The sequence below is a fragment of the Pteropus vampyrus genome, unplaced genomic scaffold, assembly GCF_000151845.1.
Source record: "Pteropus vampyrus isolate Shadow unplaced genomic scaffold, Pvam_2.0 Scaffold48, whole genome shotgun sequence".
Lineage (NCBI taxonomy): Eukaryota > Metazoa > Chordata > Mammalia > Chiroptera > Pteropodidae > Pteropus > Pteropus vampyrus.
In genome coordinates this window covers 5,042,535-5,054,374 of record NW_011888829.1, presented here as the reverse complement: position 1 = coordinate 5,054,374, position 11,840 = coordinate 5,042,535, and the positions used below count along the sequence as shown (strand labels likewise).

Sequence of the window (11,840 nt, the reverse complement as noted above, 5' to 3'; positions counted from 1 at the left end):
TACTGTAGATGAAACTTTTCTGGTGCTGCACAAGTCTTAGGATGCATTCAGTGGGGAAGATGGGGAAAGAGGGACACGAGGCAAGGTGACAACATGTGCACATGTGCCTTGCTCCAGTGTCTTACTGTGGAAATTTGGTCACGTCCTCTTTCTCTCATTCAGTATACATTGAGACCCTGGCTCATCCGAATATAAAGACACTAATTCCTCCGTGATTTCCTTATTTGCCATAGCTGCAATATTTTTCTTTATTCAAACTTTCTATCTAAAAGGCACAACATGTAACGTGATTACCTTGTTACTTGAATATACTGAGGCTGTAGTTCTCTGGTGGTAGAGACTTAAAATGTCTTTGGTGCGAAAGCCACAACATTCCAAGAGAGTTTTCCCATTGCATAGATCTGTTTGTTCTTATAATTTAACACCAGAGCCTTTAAGCAGTGGTTCTGGGAATGGAAGAAAAGCCAGTTCTCTCTACTTTGTTCATACCACTGACACAATCAAATAACATCATGAAATCATTTTGGACTTTTGAGATTGTTTAACACTTATTCTCTCTCTCTCTCTCTCTCTCTCTCTCTCTCTCTCTCTCTCTCTCTCTCTCTCTCTTTCTCACACACACACACATACACACACACACACACACACACTAAACCATTCTCTCTTTCTCCAGAATATTTGATGAGCCATTTTGCTGCCAGCAGCACTGGCCTCCAGCAGTAAAGCTGATCCCACCTTTCTCCAAGTGTTCATGCTGAGAGATGAGCAAAGGCAGGTACCAAAAAACAAGGCATGGTGCCCCGTAGTAAACCTGCTTACACCCAGCATGGGTGGGAACGTCGTGGATCCTGGTCAATCGAACATTTCATTTAATAGAGAGCCACATCGTTTGGGGCTACCTGTTCTTTTTAAATAAAATGCATTTGATTAAAACTCTAATAAACATGGTTTTCTCTTTCCCGGATGATTCAGAGGGTCTTCAAGTCCTCACTGCCTCTGAATCATCTGGGAACATCCGCCGTCTTTGTAGTGGAGAGCACCAGCAGACTGGTTAATGCCAGCATCTGCTGAGGTTTCACAGAAGGAACAAATGGATTGTTATGCTTTTATTATAATCTGGTGGGTGGTTAGGTATGATTTTTACTAGTCAGCAGCATTTCAAACACATTGAAATTCTCATGTGTGGAAAATTAGAAATGTTAACATTTTGCCTTCAACTCAAGCATATAAAGCAGAGGCTGTTGTGCTAGCATTTGACGGTATTAAGGATGCTGTGTACTCGTCTGTGTTTTGGAGTAAATTCTACTGATGGTGAAATTAGCACTCACATACATTGCTGGTGTTACATACCTTTCTGGATGGCAGTTTGTCAATGTGCATCAAAAGTCTTTAAAGTGAGTCTACTCTTAAATTCAGAAATTCTTACTTCTGAAAATTTTTGCTGGCTGAATAATTGAACAAGTGGTAAAAGTATATCTATAATGATGTCCTTGCAGCATTGTTTATAGGAACATAAAAGTTGGAAAAATCTCTTAACTGTCCATCAGTAGAAAACTGGTTAAACAGATTATATAAGTACATCCATATAATAACTGTGTACATCTGTATATAGAATACTGTGTTGCCGTTGAAATTGTATTTTGTTAATAGGTTAAAAAGTAGTTATAAATAAGGTAAACTAAAGAAACTTTATAAAATTATGTGTGTGTGTGTGTATATGTGTGTGTGTGTGTGCACACACACACATATAATACACACACATATATAACATAAACCCACTTTGTTACAAAAGTATCTGTGACACATAGGAAAATGTCTGGTAGAATACATCAAATATTAATCATGTTTATTACTGAGTGTTGCGATTAGGGAGTTAATTTTTACTTTATCTTTTATATGTTTTGTATTGTCTGGTTTAAGAAAATAATAGGTGTATATTACTTTTAGGATCAGAAAAAAATAAGCAATTAAGTTTTTTGATTTTGAAAGAAAATAAATAAATAAACCTGCGGTAGCAGTGCGGAGAGTAGTTTGCTGTGTGACAGATTGAAAGCTAAGAAGCGACCAGGCTTTGCACGCTGAGGGCTGATGAAGGAAGTCTCACATTTGAAGAATTTCCAGATAGTATCAAGTCACTTGGCACGAACCCAATTTCACTTATAAAGTCAATTGGTATGTTAATGAGCCAGCAACTGGGCATGTTCAAAACTCATGAAGCCATTTTGGCTCCTTTTTGTTCTCAACTTTGAAAACAATTTTAATATGTTTATGTATCAGTAGTAATAACAGATCTTTAAAAATCTAGTTCTGGTAACTGCGTAACCTAGGCATGGGCTACCAATGGCGAGTGAGCAGCTGTAAATTTTAAGCTGCACCAAGCGAGAAGAGTTAAGAGAGACTGTGGAGGTGACCTGGTTGTTCGGGTTACTCCTCCGACGAGAAATCAAAAAAGAAGAAAGGTGGAGTGTGACCTGGACGCGATGGCAAATTGGGTTTGTGTCAGGGTCAAAAGCCACCAACATCCAGCCACCAAGCACATTGGGAGAGAGAGAGTAACATCTCGAATTGTTCAAATATAGTGGGGAATTAAAGGCTAAAAATGAGGTTCTGCAGAGGAGGGGAGGCGTTTTGTTTGGAGCATAGAGTGTCCTGGATGGAGCTTTTATGCCTCTTGCTTGTCTTGGAAAAGGAAGGTCCCAGTAATAGCCAAGCTCTCCTGGCTGCTCCGGAGACCTAGAAGAACGTATTGAGACTTTGTGTTTGATTAGCTTGGGAAGCAGTCATTCAGGACCCTGCTGTGGTTAAAGCTGTCTACAGAGAAATAAGCCAAAGGAGGATCAGGCCAAGAATCTGAAGATTAAAGCCAAACCACTGGGAAGGTCTTTCAACTGTAGACTGCAGACTACAATGTGATTGAATTAGAAGGGGACATTCGAATCATGTCATGCTGTCGCCTCAAGTTCAACAAGTCTAAAATTGAACTCATCTTGCCTCACGAAGCAGTTCCTCAACTGCACTTTTCTAAGACGAGAGAAATATCACACCGAACGGTGCCTTACCATGACATATCATTTGATTGTCACGCGCTTACACACAAGGAAATGTAACTCAGGTTAATAATCGAAGGGCCGCGAGCTAGGTTTTCCAAGTGCTAACTCCATCACACTGCCCTTCTCGCCACATTTGCTGGAATAAACCAGTCAATGACATTTTCTTCATATTGTCACTTGGGTATTGCCCATTAGCAGAGTTTAGTAAGTGTGAAGTCAGATTTTCTGAAGTAGCAAAGAGTAAATCAACCAACTTTAGAAATCGTTCATCCTGGTTTTTATAAGACACCTAGGTGAAAAAACATTCATAGTATTTGTATGATCGAAGTCAAAAGACAGAAACAGATGAAGTACAGTACTACTCTAAGCGTAGAAACGCCTGGCGTGTAAATCTAACGTGAGCAAACCAATATCACTCGCATTAGGTTCACATTGTTGGTGTAAATTGTATGGTTCTGCTGTTTTATTTTCTTTCATTTGTAAATTATTTTACTTTTGGTGTCATAGAAGAATTATAAACACGAAATGTTTACATATCTGAATCTCTATCTGTAGATACGTAAGTAACATAAAAACACTAACTCTCTAATGTAATAAGCAGCCTGCTGCACAAGGCAGCTCCATCCCAGCCTGTGGACCCATCAGGCCAGTTTGTCCTGGGGCCAGCCAGCACGACCCATGCCTTCCTGAAAGTCTATCTCAATTCACAATACTCCTTCAAAAGTCATCAATGCAGGTCATTAACCATTCAGGTCATTGCCTCTTGAGTTTGGGCATCTGTAGTTCCCCAGGTCTGTTCTTTATTTGGGAGTAAATATTAAGGGAAATGTATCTAACATAGCGATATTGATTGTATAATTTCTCTAAATAGGCATTTGCTTCAGCTGAAACTATGAAAGCTAAAGAACACGTATGCGTTGAAGCCCTCTGTGCCTCTTCTACCTGCCTTAGCCCTTAGGTTTCTATCTAAATATACACCCGTGGGTTGCCATTCAGGTCGGATACAAAAGAGGGGGCCTTAAAGGCAGCTGCACTGGCTTTGAAGCCTACCAGTTGTCAAAAAAACTTCCCTCTCCTGTGAAAAGGAACTAAAAGGAAAAAAAATAAAATCCAAGCAAAGAAGGTATCCTGCTCTCAATTTTAGTTAGCGATTTGGGTTTTATTAATACCTAACTTGATTCTTGTCTGACCTTGGTGACAATGTCCACACGAATAATTCACACAACATGCCGAACTTTTTTAATAAGCCTTCTGATTCTTTTTAGTTCCATGCTTTGGATTTCTGCTTCTAAATCTTACATTCTAATCAACAACTTAGTCAAGAAATCTAAATATGCTAACACGCGGTCTCTTAAGGCAACCTGCTTTTGCGCAGATTTTTTTGAGTTTAAGTTGTTTATTTGATGATTGCAAATTATTCTTTGTTGGATGTGTGCTTTTCAGATACTTAAAAGTGTGAACACTAGTCAGATGGGGGCTCTAAACTTAAGGATTTGTACAACCCTGTGGTTCATTCAGTAAGTGGTCAAGTTAGAAGAGGAGTCAGGGCTGATCCTGCCGAGAGGCTGGTGAGGATGACTGGCAGCTGGTACACTCAAGAGGATGCTTCTGTGTTGTTGCAGAATCGCCTACCAGAGAAACGACGACGATGAGGAAGAGGCCGCCCGGGAACGGCGCCGCCGAGCCCGACAGGAAAGGCTGCGGCAGAAGCAAGAGGAAGAATCTTTTGGGCAGGTGACTGACCAGGTGGAGGTTAACGCCCAGAACAGGTACTATTTTCTTTGGAATGGAAAATTTCTAAGTTCCTATGTTAACCTGTCTCGTGAATGGAATGCATTGGGCAAAGCATTCTCTTCTCAGCTCAACGCAGCTCTTCTTCCGTCTATCTAACTCGTGTAATTATTTTATACCCATTTTAAGCAACTCATCAGATTGGACAGCCAGACCGGTTTAGACATTAGGGCACCACTCCTCCTTTCTCTCCCCTCCCCAAAACTCACCCCAACTGAAGAATTGTATTTTATAACCTAGTAATTTTTTTTACATTTATTAAGTATAGTAGGTTATATTTTTAAATAAGGCGAACTATTTACATTCATTCTTCAAGCTATTGCTATCAGTTTGGAGCTGAAGAGTTATTAGTTTAATAGGCCTCCGTGCCTACCAGTAGCAAATGATACCTGAATTTGAAAGTCAGGCATGAATTGCAAATGTCTGATTTTTCCTGATATATAGACTGGATCATATTCTCTGATCAGCAGGTGCAGAATCCTGTTTAATTTAACGTAATTTTTCAATTAGGTTTTTGGTTTTCCAATTCCTTTTTTTTTTACACAAGCCCTGGTCGAAATCAGGGAAGTCTATTAAGAGAGACCACTTAATAGTTTCAACTTTTTCAAAAAGAGCTTTTATAAGTTCACGCATGTAAGTTCACACAGTCCATTATGCTAATGGTTAGTATGTGTCACTTATATGCCTTAAGGTATAGAAAAGATGAGGATATTTGGGGAAAGTGGAGAAAAAAAATTAATTTTAATGTACAACCATGACTTGATTAAATATAATGAAATCACCACAAAAGATCTTGTGAGTGGTTTTGGTTTTAGTTTGTTTTTTATTTTGTGTGTGTTGAGAGGACATTGTTGATAGTTCCTTTAATTTAATCTATTAGAAAATTCTGAAGGAAAAGAGTTCTGGTCTTTTTAGCCCAAATTTGAGTGGGTACACAGAAGGTTTCTGAAAGCAGTCTTGAAAATGATGGCAGACAGGATGAATTCAATAAAAAAAAGCTTATTGGCTAAGTGGATAAATAGAGACCTTGTCACTTGGTAATTAGATTACCAGTTAGGGAAGAGCATAGCAAAGGAGATATATATGTTCTCCGGGGTTCACTACTTGGCTTTGAATCCCAGCCCAGCCTTTCGCTAAGCATATTTCTTCACTTAAATGGAAACAAAAATTATACCTTTCTCTTAGGAATGTTGTTAAATTTAAATGAGACAATAAACATGTAAAATGCACAGTGCCTTGCCCATAGTAAGCACCTAATTTTAACAATCATTGGGAAGATGGTATCAGAGTTTTACAGAGGAGAGCTGTATAGTCTCACTGCCTTTTCCCCCTTGAGCTTAAAAATAGCATTTTGAGGCCTTTCCTGAATCTGGTTATCAGTGAGTGATCAGCAACGGCTAAAGAAGTTACTCGTGGTCTATAGTTTTCTTACTTTTAAAATCTTGCTCCTATTGTGTGTCTCTTCTTTTCTCATATTTTATTATTAGTAGTTTTATTTCATGCTGTTAATGGAACATAAAGTTCTTTTTTTTTTTTCACTAAAGCATATTAAGATCTGAGACCATGTGATTTACCTCTGAAATATAAACAACCTTACTGGTACTTAACTTCTGCTGATGATTGCTGTAAGATTTATAAACAGGCAAAGAAAGTTTCAATAGTCTGTTGGTTTCTTAACTCAAGAGTACTTTCATCTGGCTAGCGCCTTAGAATTTGGGATACCTTTTAAAAATTATTTGAATTAAGTTGATCCAAATGCCTATATATAGAGACATTCCCCTTAAATTCTAAACTATTTGTATTTTCAGAGAAATTTAATCCTTTTATGTCTAATTCATGGAGACAGTGTCCTGTGGCAGCCTTTAAGGCCAAGAAAGTTTAACATCTAGCCTTTACTCTGCCATTTCTTGTCGTTAAATGTGAAACGTGTTTTTCCAAAATTAAGTGAACTTGAACTTCAAAAGGGCCAAGTTCGGTATGAACCATGAAATTTGATGGAGTTTCTAAACATTGCAAAACATAATCTTCCAACTCTGGCCACAGTTCCTGGTATCACATGACCGGTTGTTTCCTGCCAGTGGAGACCAACACCGCTGGCTCGGGCAGTGTACAGCATCCTGCAATAGGGAATGAGGTGATGAACATGGTACAGTTTGGATTTTAGAGATTTTTCTTTTCTTTTTAAATAAACATCAAATTTAACTGTTCTTCACCTACTATAGAAAGGGCAAAAGATCCTTTTATTCATGGAAATCTTGACAAAGAGTATAGATGGCGTATATATTAGTTAGGGTAATTTGGGCTGCTATAACAATGAGCCCTCAAATTTTAGTAGTTTAATGCAATAACACGTACCAGTCAGTCTCAGTATGGTTATCTCTGACTAGTAGGTAGAACTGATCACCTACTTTCTTTCCTCTTGTGACTCTGTCATTTCTTAATGCTTTGGGGTCCTCTGATCCAGCCAGCAGACAGACAGAGAGAGGATAGAGAATGCACCTCTGCTTCTTAATTGTCTTGGTCTAGACACATCAATTCCACTTACATCCAATTGGGAATTATTGGTCACATGGCTCCACCTACATGCAAAGAAGAGGAGAGGGTAGAAAATACAATCCTTGACTGGCAGTCACTTCCTGTGACTACAGGGGGAAGAACATGAATGGCAGTAGACAGTTACATGTCTATATCATGGGGGTCATCTGTGTAAGTATAGCATTTCCACCCTATAATATACACCCCCTTCCTCACAAAGAACTTCGTGTCCCACAAATCCACTTCAAGCATTCTTGATGACTTGGTGACCTGTGAAAATACTAGACGATGCTAGAGAAATTTATTCATTATGTCAGTTTGGTCCTTGTCTTAGACTGAGTTTTTTAAGAAGCAGATCCTGAAACACAAATTTTAACACATGTAGTTTATTTGTAAAATGATCCCAGTGGTGTGGCAGAGTGAGACAGGAAGGGGAAAGAAACCAAATAAAGGTTTCATTACCAAGCAGGTGACCACTGTGGGGATCTGGAGCTTAACTCCACTGGGGACGCTAAGATCCAGGGTGGTATGGGCGCCTCAGAGTTATCCAACTCAAAAGGTAGGGGAAGCGGAGATATTTATACATTAATGCTCATCAGTTTTTGTTTTGAGGGCTGCTCCCAGAGAGCGTTAATACAGCACCGTGGGCATGTAGAGTAGACTCCTGTGGCCAGAGAATGATCAAGGTCAAAGATTTGCATAGCTGTCATGTAAAAACCAGGCAGGCCCTTAGTACTATGCTAAGGCGGAGGGGATATACATGGGCGTGGTACTGCCAGCCTCCGCTATAGTCCCCGTACGGATCAGGCTACGTGACTCCAACTGACAGGTTAATCAGCACGCTGCCTTTGGCGTTGTCGTTTCTGTCGTACAGTGTGCCTGACGAGGTCAAGACAACCACGGCGAACACTCAGGTGGAGGGCGACGACGAGGCCGCGTTCCTGGAGCGCCTGGCTCGGCGGGAGGAGAGACGCCAAAAACGCCTCCAGGAAGCTCTGGAGCGGCAGAAGGAGTTCGACCCCACAATAACGGATGCGAGTTTGTCGCTACCAAGCGGAAGAACGCAAAACGACACAGAAGAAAACGAACATGCAGAGAAGGAAGAAATAAGTGAAAGTCGCCAAGAAAGATACGAGATAGAGGAAACAGAAATAGTCACGAAGTCCTACCAGAAGAACGACTGGAGGGTTGCTGAAGAGAACAAGAAAGACGAAAAAGAAAAGGAGGGAGAGGAAGAAGAGAAGCCAAAGCCAGGGAGCATCAAGGAAAATCAGGTAGAGGTGGTGGTAGAAGAAAAAACAACAGGACCCCAAGAGGAAACCATGGGCGTGGCATTGAAAAATGGGCAGATGGGTGCGGACAGGCCTAACACAGAGGAGAGGGAGCAAGGTTCAGAGGAGATGATCAGTGATGAAAAGATGGAGGAAGAAAGGGAAAGGACGGAGGCAGAGAGGATCAGGTTGGAAGCAGAAGAAAGAGAAAGAATTAAAGCTGAGCAAGACCAAAAGATAGCGGAGGAGAAAGCACGACTTGAAGCTGAAGAAAAAGCAGCAGAGAGAGAGAGAGAAAGACGAGAGAGAGAAAGAAGGGAGGCCGAAGAGAGGGAAAGGGTGAAGGAGAGAGAGAGAAGAGCCGTAGAGGAGAGGCGGGCAAAGGCGGAGGAGGAAGAGAAAGATCAGCTAGAAGAGCAAAAACGTGCAAAGCAGCTAGAAGAGAAGAGTGAGGTGCCCGAGAAAAAGATAAAAGGGGAAGAGGTAGAAGGAAAAGTAGAAAGGACATGGGTCCATGAAAAGAAAGGACCAGAAGATAAATGTCAGACAGCTGTCCAAAAAAAACAGGTACGGTAAACATTTTGCACCAAATGTGTGATGCCTGTGACTTGTGAGAAATGTAATGCACAATCCGATCTGGGACTGCGGCCGCATTCCCACGATCCCACGTGCTTGGTCATTTGACACGCTGTTCATTGGTTCAGGCCATAGCAATAGACGAGCATGAAGCAATCGATTGATGGCTAAATACTCAGTCAACCAAATTTACTGGGACAACCAGAGAGAAATGAATTGCTCTGGCCTTGCTTGTTATGAACACCAGAAAAATGACTTAAGCCAGAGATGATAAATGAGGTGGTGTTGTGTTGACCTGCGATTCTACACCTGCATCTAAACTCATTCCTTTTAACGCTTTCTCTCTATCCAAAGGCCTACATGAGGCAAGAGGATTTTAACTCCTCGCCTGACCCATGGGTTTGGCATTTAATGAAAAATTATAAACATTGGGGCGGGAAACTGACAAAGAAGAATCGTGGTCAGAAATAGCATTTTAAGAAGGCAACAATAAACTCCTCCAAATTAACTGGCAATAAAGGAGGGAAAGAAGCCAATTTGGACCTTTTATTGAAAATGTCAGAACCATGATTTGCCATCATGTAGACCTGAGCTTGATGTAGACTTGCAGAAAGCCATTCATCTGGGGAGGCATCGGTTTATAATTGACTGGTAATTAAGAGCATACAGTTCGCTTCTTTTACCATCTGGATGACACAAACAAATTCATGTAGCTTGAAGAAGGATGGAAATGGTGGGGGCGGGGAATATTTGTAAGCTCTGGGTTTTTTCTGTCTGCAAGGCTGCATTCAAAAGCACTGTACTTCGCCACCTGCTTGCATGTTCACCTTCCATGCAAGTCCACCTTATTTACTCTATCAGTAAGTCTGCAATGCACTGAAGTTGTCTTTCACTCCTGCTTTTTACAAGGGGCTCATGATCAGGGAAGCAAATGCACCAAGCCACACACGAGGTTTGTAAACACGCACAAGAAAGCACCCGGTCACGCGAGATTTCAGGGAGCATGATGGCAGGCACATAAGAAAAAATTGGGGTGGGAAGAAAACATGCCAGGCCGCTGTCTACCACCACTGGCACAGGGGGACACTTGAGCACTGAGACAGCAAAAGAGAAGTCATCTCACACCACACGTCAAGTGACCTGAGCACCCTCTCACTCTAGAAAGAGCTGGAAAGGTCTTCTTTTAAATAAGTGACCTTCCCATTCTTGAAAATAAAAAGGAAGAAGAAAAGGGGGCTAAAGTGCAACCTAAGAGAGAAAAATCCCAAGAAGACAAGCCTACGTTCAAAAAAGAAGAGGTAAATATTATTGAGAAATAACCTAATCATAAAGCAACAACGAGCAGTGTTCCATGACACTTCAGATCTGATGATCTCAAAATTGTAACCTCTAATCCAGTGTTTTTCAAGCCATGACTCATGATTCATTGAATGGTGAAATCACCTTAGAGCATCTCAAAATTAGTTAAATGTGTCAATCAGCATTTTAAAAAAATAGAATAGATAAAATATTAGAGGCATTGCAGGCAGTAAGTATTGTATTGTGATACAAATTGTCGTTCTTAATGTGGATCACAGCCAAAAAGCTTGAAAAACACTCCTCCGATCAATCTTTCCCGCTTTCTACTCTTCTAATTGCTATTTTTTTTTCCCTTGAGCCATCCTACTTTCATTTCTATCATGAACTTTTCCCAACTGCCCTTGATTAATGATTTAACTTCTCAAAGGAAAAACACCCCCACACATCTCAGTAGAAAATTTGATGAACTGAAGACGATATTTGGTTTTCAAAAGAAAAATTTGGCAAAATGTTCTGCATTGCATTTCCGAGGCACACACAGGAGCTGGTGCCAGGGTGTTTGACCAGAGGTAAGTAAACAAATAAGTGGACCAGTGGCTACAGCAGAGAGAATGTCATGATCCGACAGAATCAAAACGCCACATCAGAAAGCCTGACTTTGATTAACTATTGTGCTTACGTTAGCCACAAGTAATCTTAGAAACTGCGACAATATCTAGTAAGTTCAAAGTACTCGAACACGGTGAAACTAAATTATCAAAGTAAGAACACTTGAATTATTTTGTCCGTGGGACTGACATAGCTATTCGAACGGGCTCTTGCTACATTTTTCTGCCCATTGCGACATATATTAAGAAACAGAAAAATCCATAATTAGACAATTGATAACCAGATTCAATAGGAAGATGGTTACTTGCTTAAATGCTTTTTCATGAGATTCACATAAAAAGTAAAATCTCTAGTTCGTGATATATTTATTTTGTTTAAGATAAATGTTCCTCCTTGCTTCTCATAGAACTTGGGAGTGAAAATTGAATGCGAACCCTGCCCATTTAAAGGAAGGAGAAAGTGTAAATGCTAATAACCGAAAAACTTGAATTTGGCTCAAATGAGGCAGTTGAGGAAATGATTTAACACATTGGGAGACACTGTTCTCATTTAGTTACCAAAGAACGCTACAAATTCATCTACAAAAAATGAAAGTTACCCTGGAACTAAATTCAAACAGAAATGTATTAAATGGACTCCTCTGAAGTTAGTGTTTCGTGATGAATACCTTTAACTACAGAAAAGAGAGGGCATGAAATCGTAACTCAGT

The 11,840-nt window shown here is 40.3% G+C and overlaps 1 protein-coding gene across 4 annotated transcripts in view; it reads left to right on the top strand.

Annotated features, from left to right (window-relative positions):
- CALD1 (caldesmon 1) overlaps positions 1 to 11,840 on the top strand; it is a 185,941-nt gene that overhangs the window by 141,939 nt on the left and 32,162 nt on the right. For 3 of the 4 annotated variants that reach the window (XM_011359529.2, XM_023530298.1, XM_011359530.2), the window contains 2 exons: positions 4,673 to 4,819; positions 8,251 to 8,650. In XM_011359529.2, the coding sequence (XP_011357831.1) occupies positions 4,673 to 4,819; positions 8,251 to 8,650 (547 nt within the window). Of the gene's footprint in view, positions 1 to 4,672; positions 4,820 to 8,250; positions 9,215 to 10,443; positions 10,522 to 11,840 lie in introns of all 4 variants that reach the window. The other variant, XM_023530299.1, reaches the window with a different exon arrangement.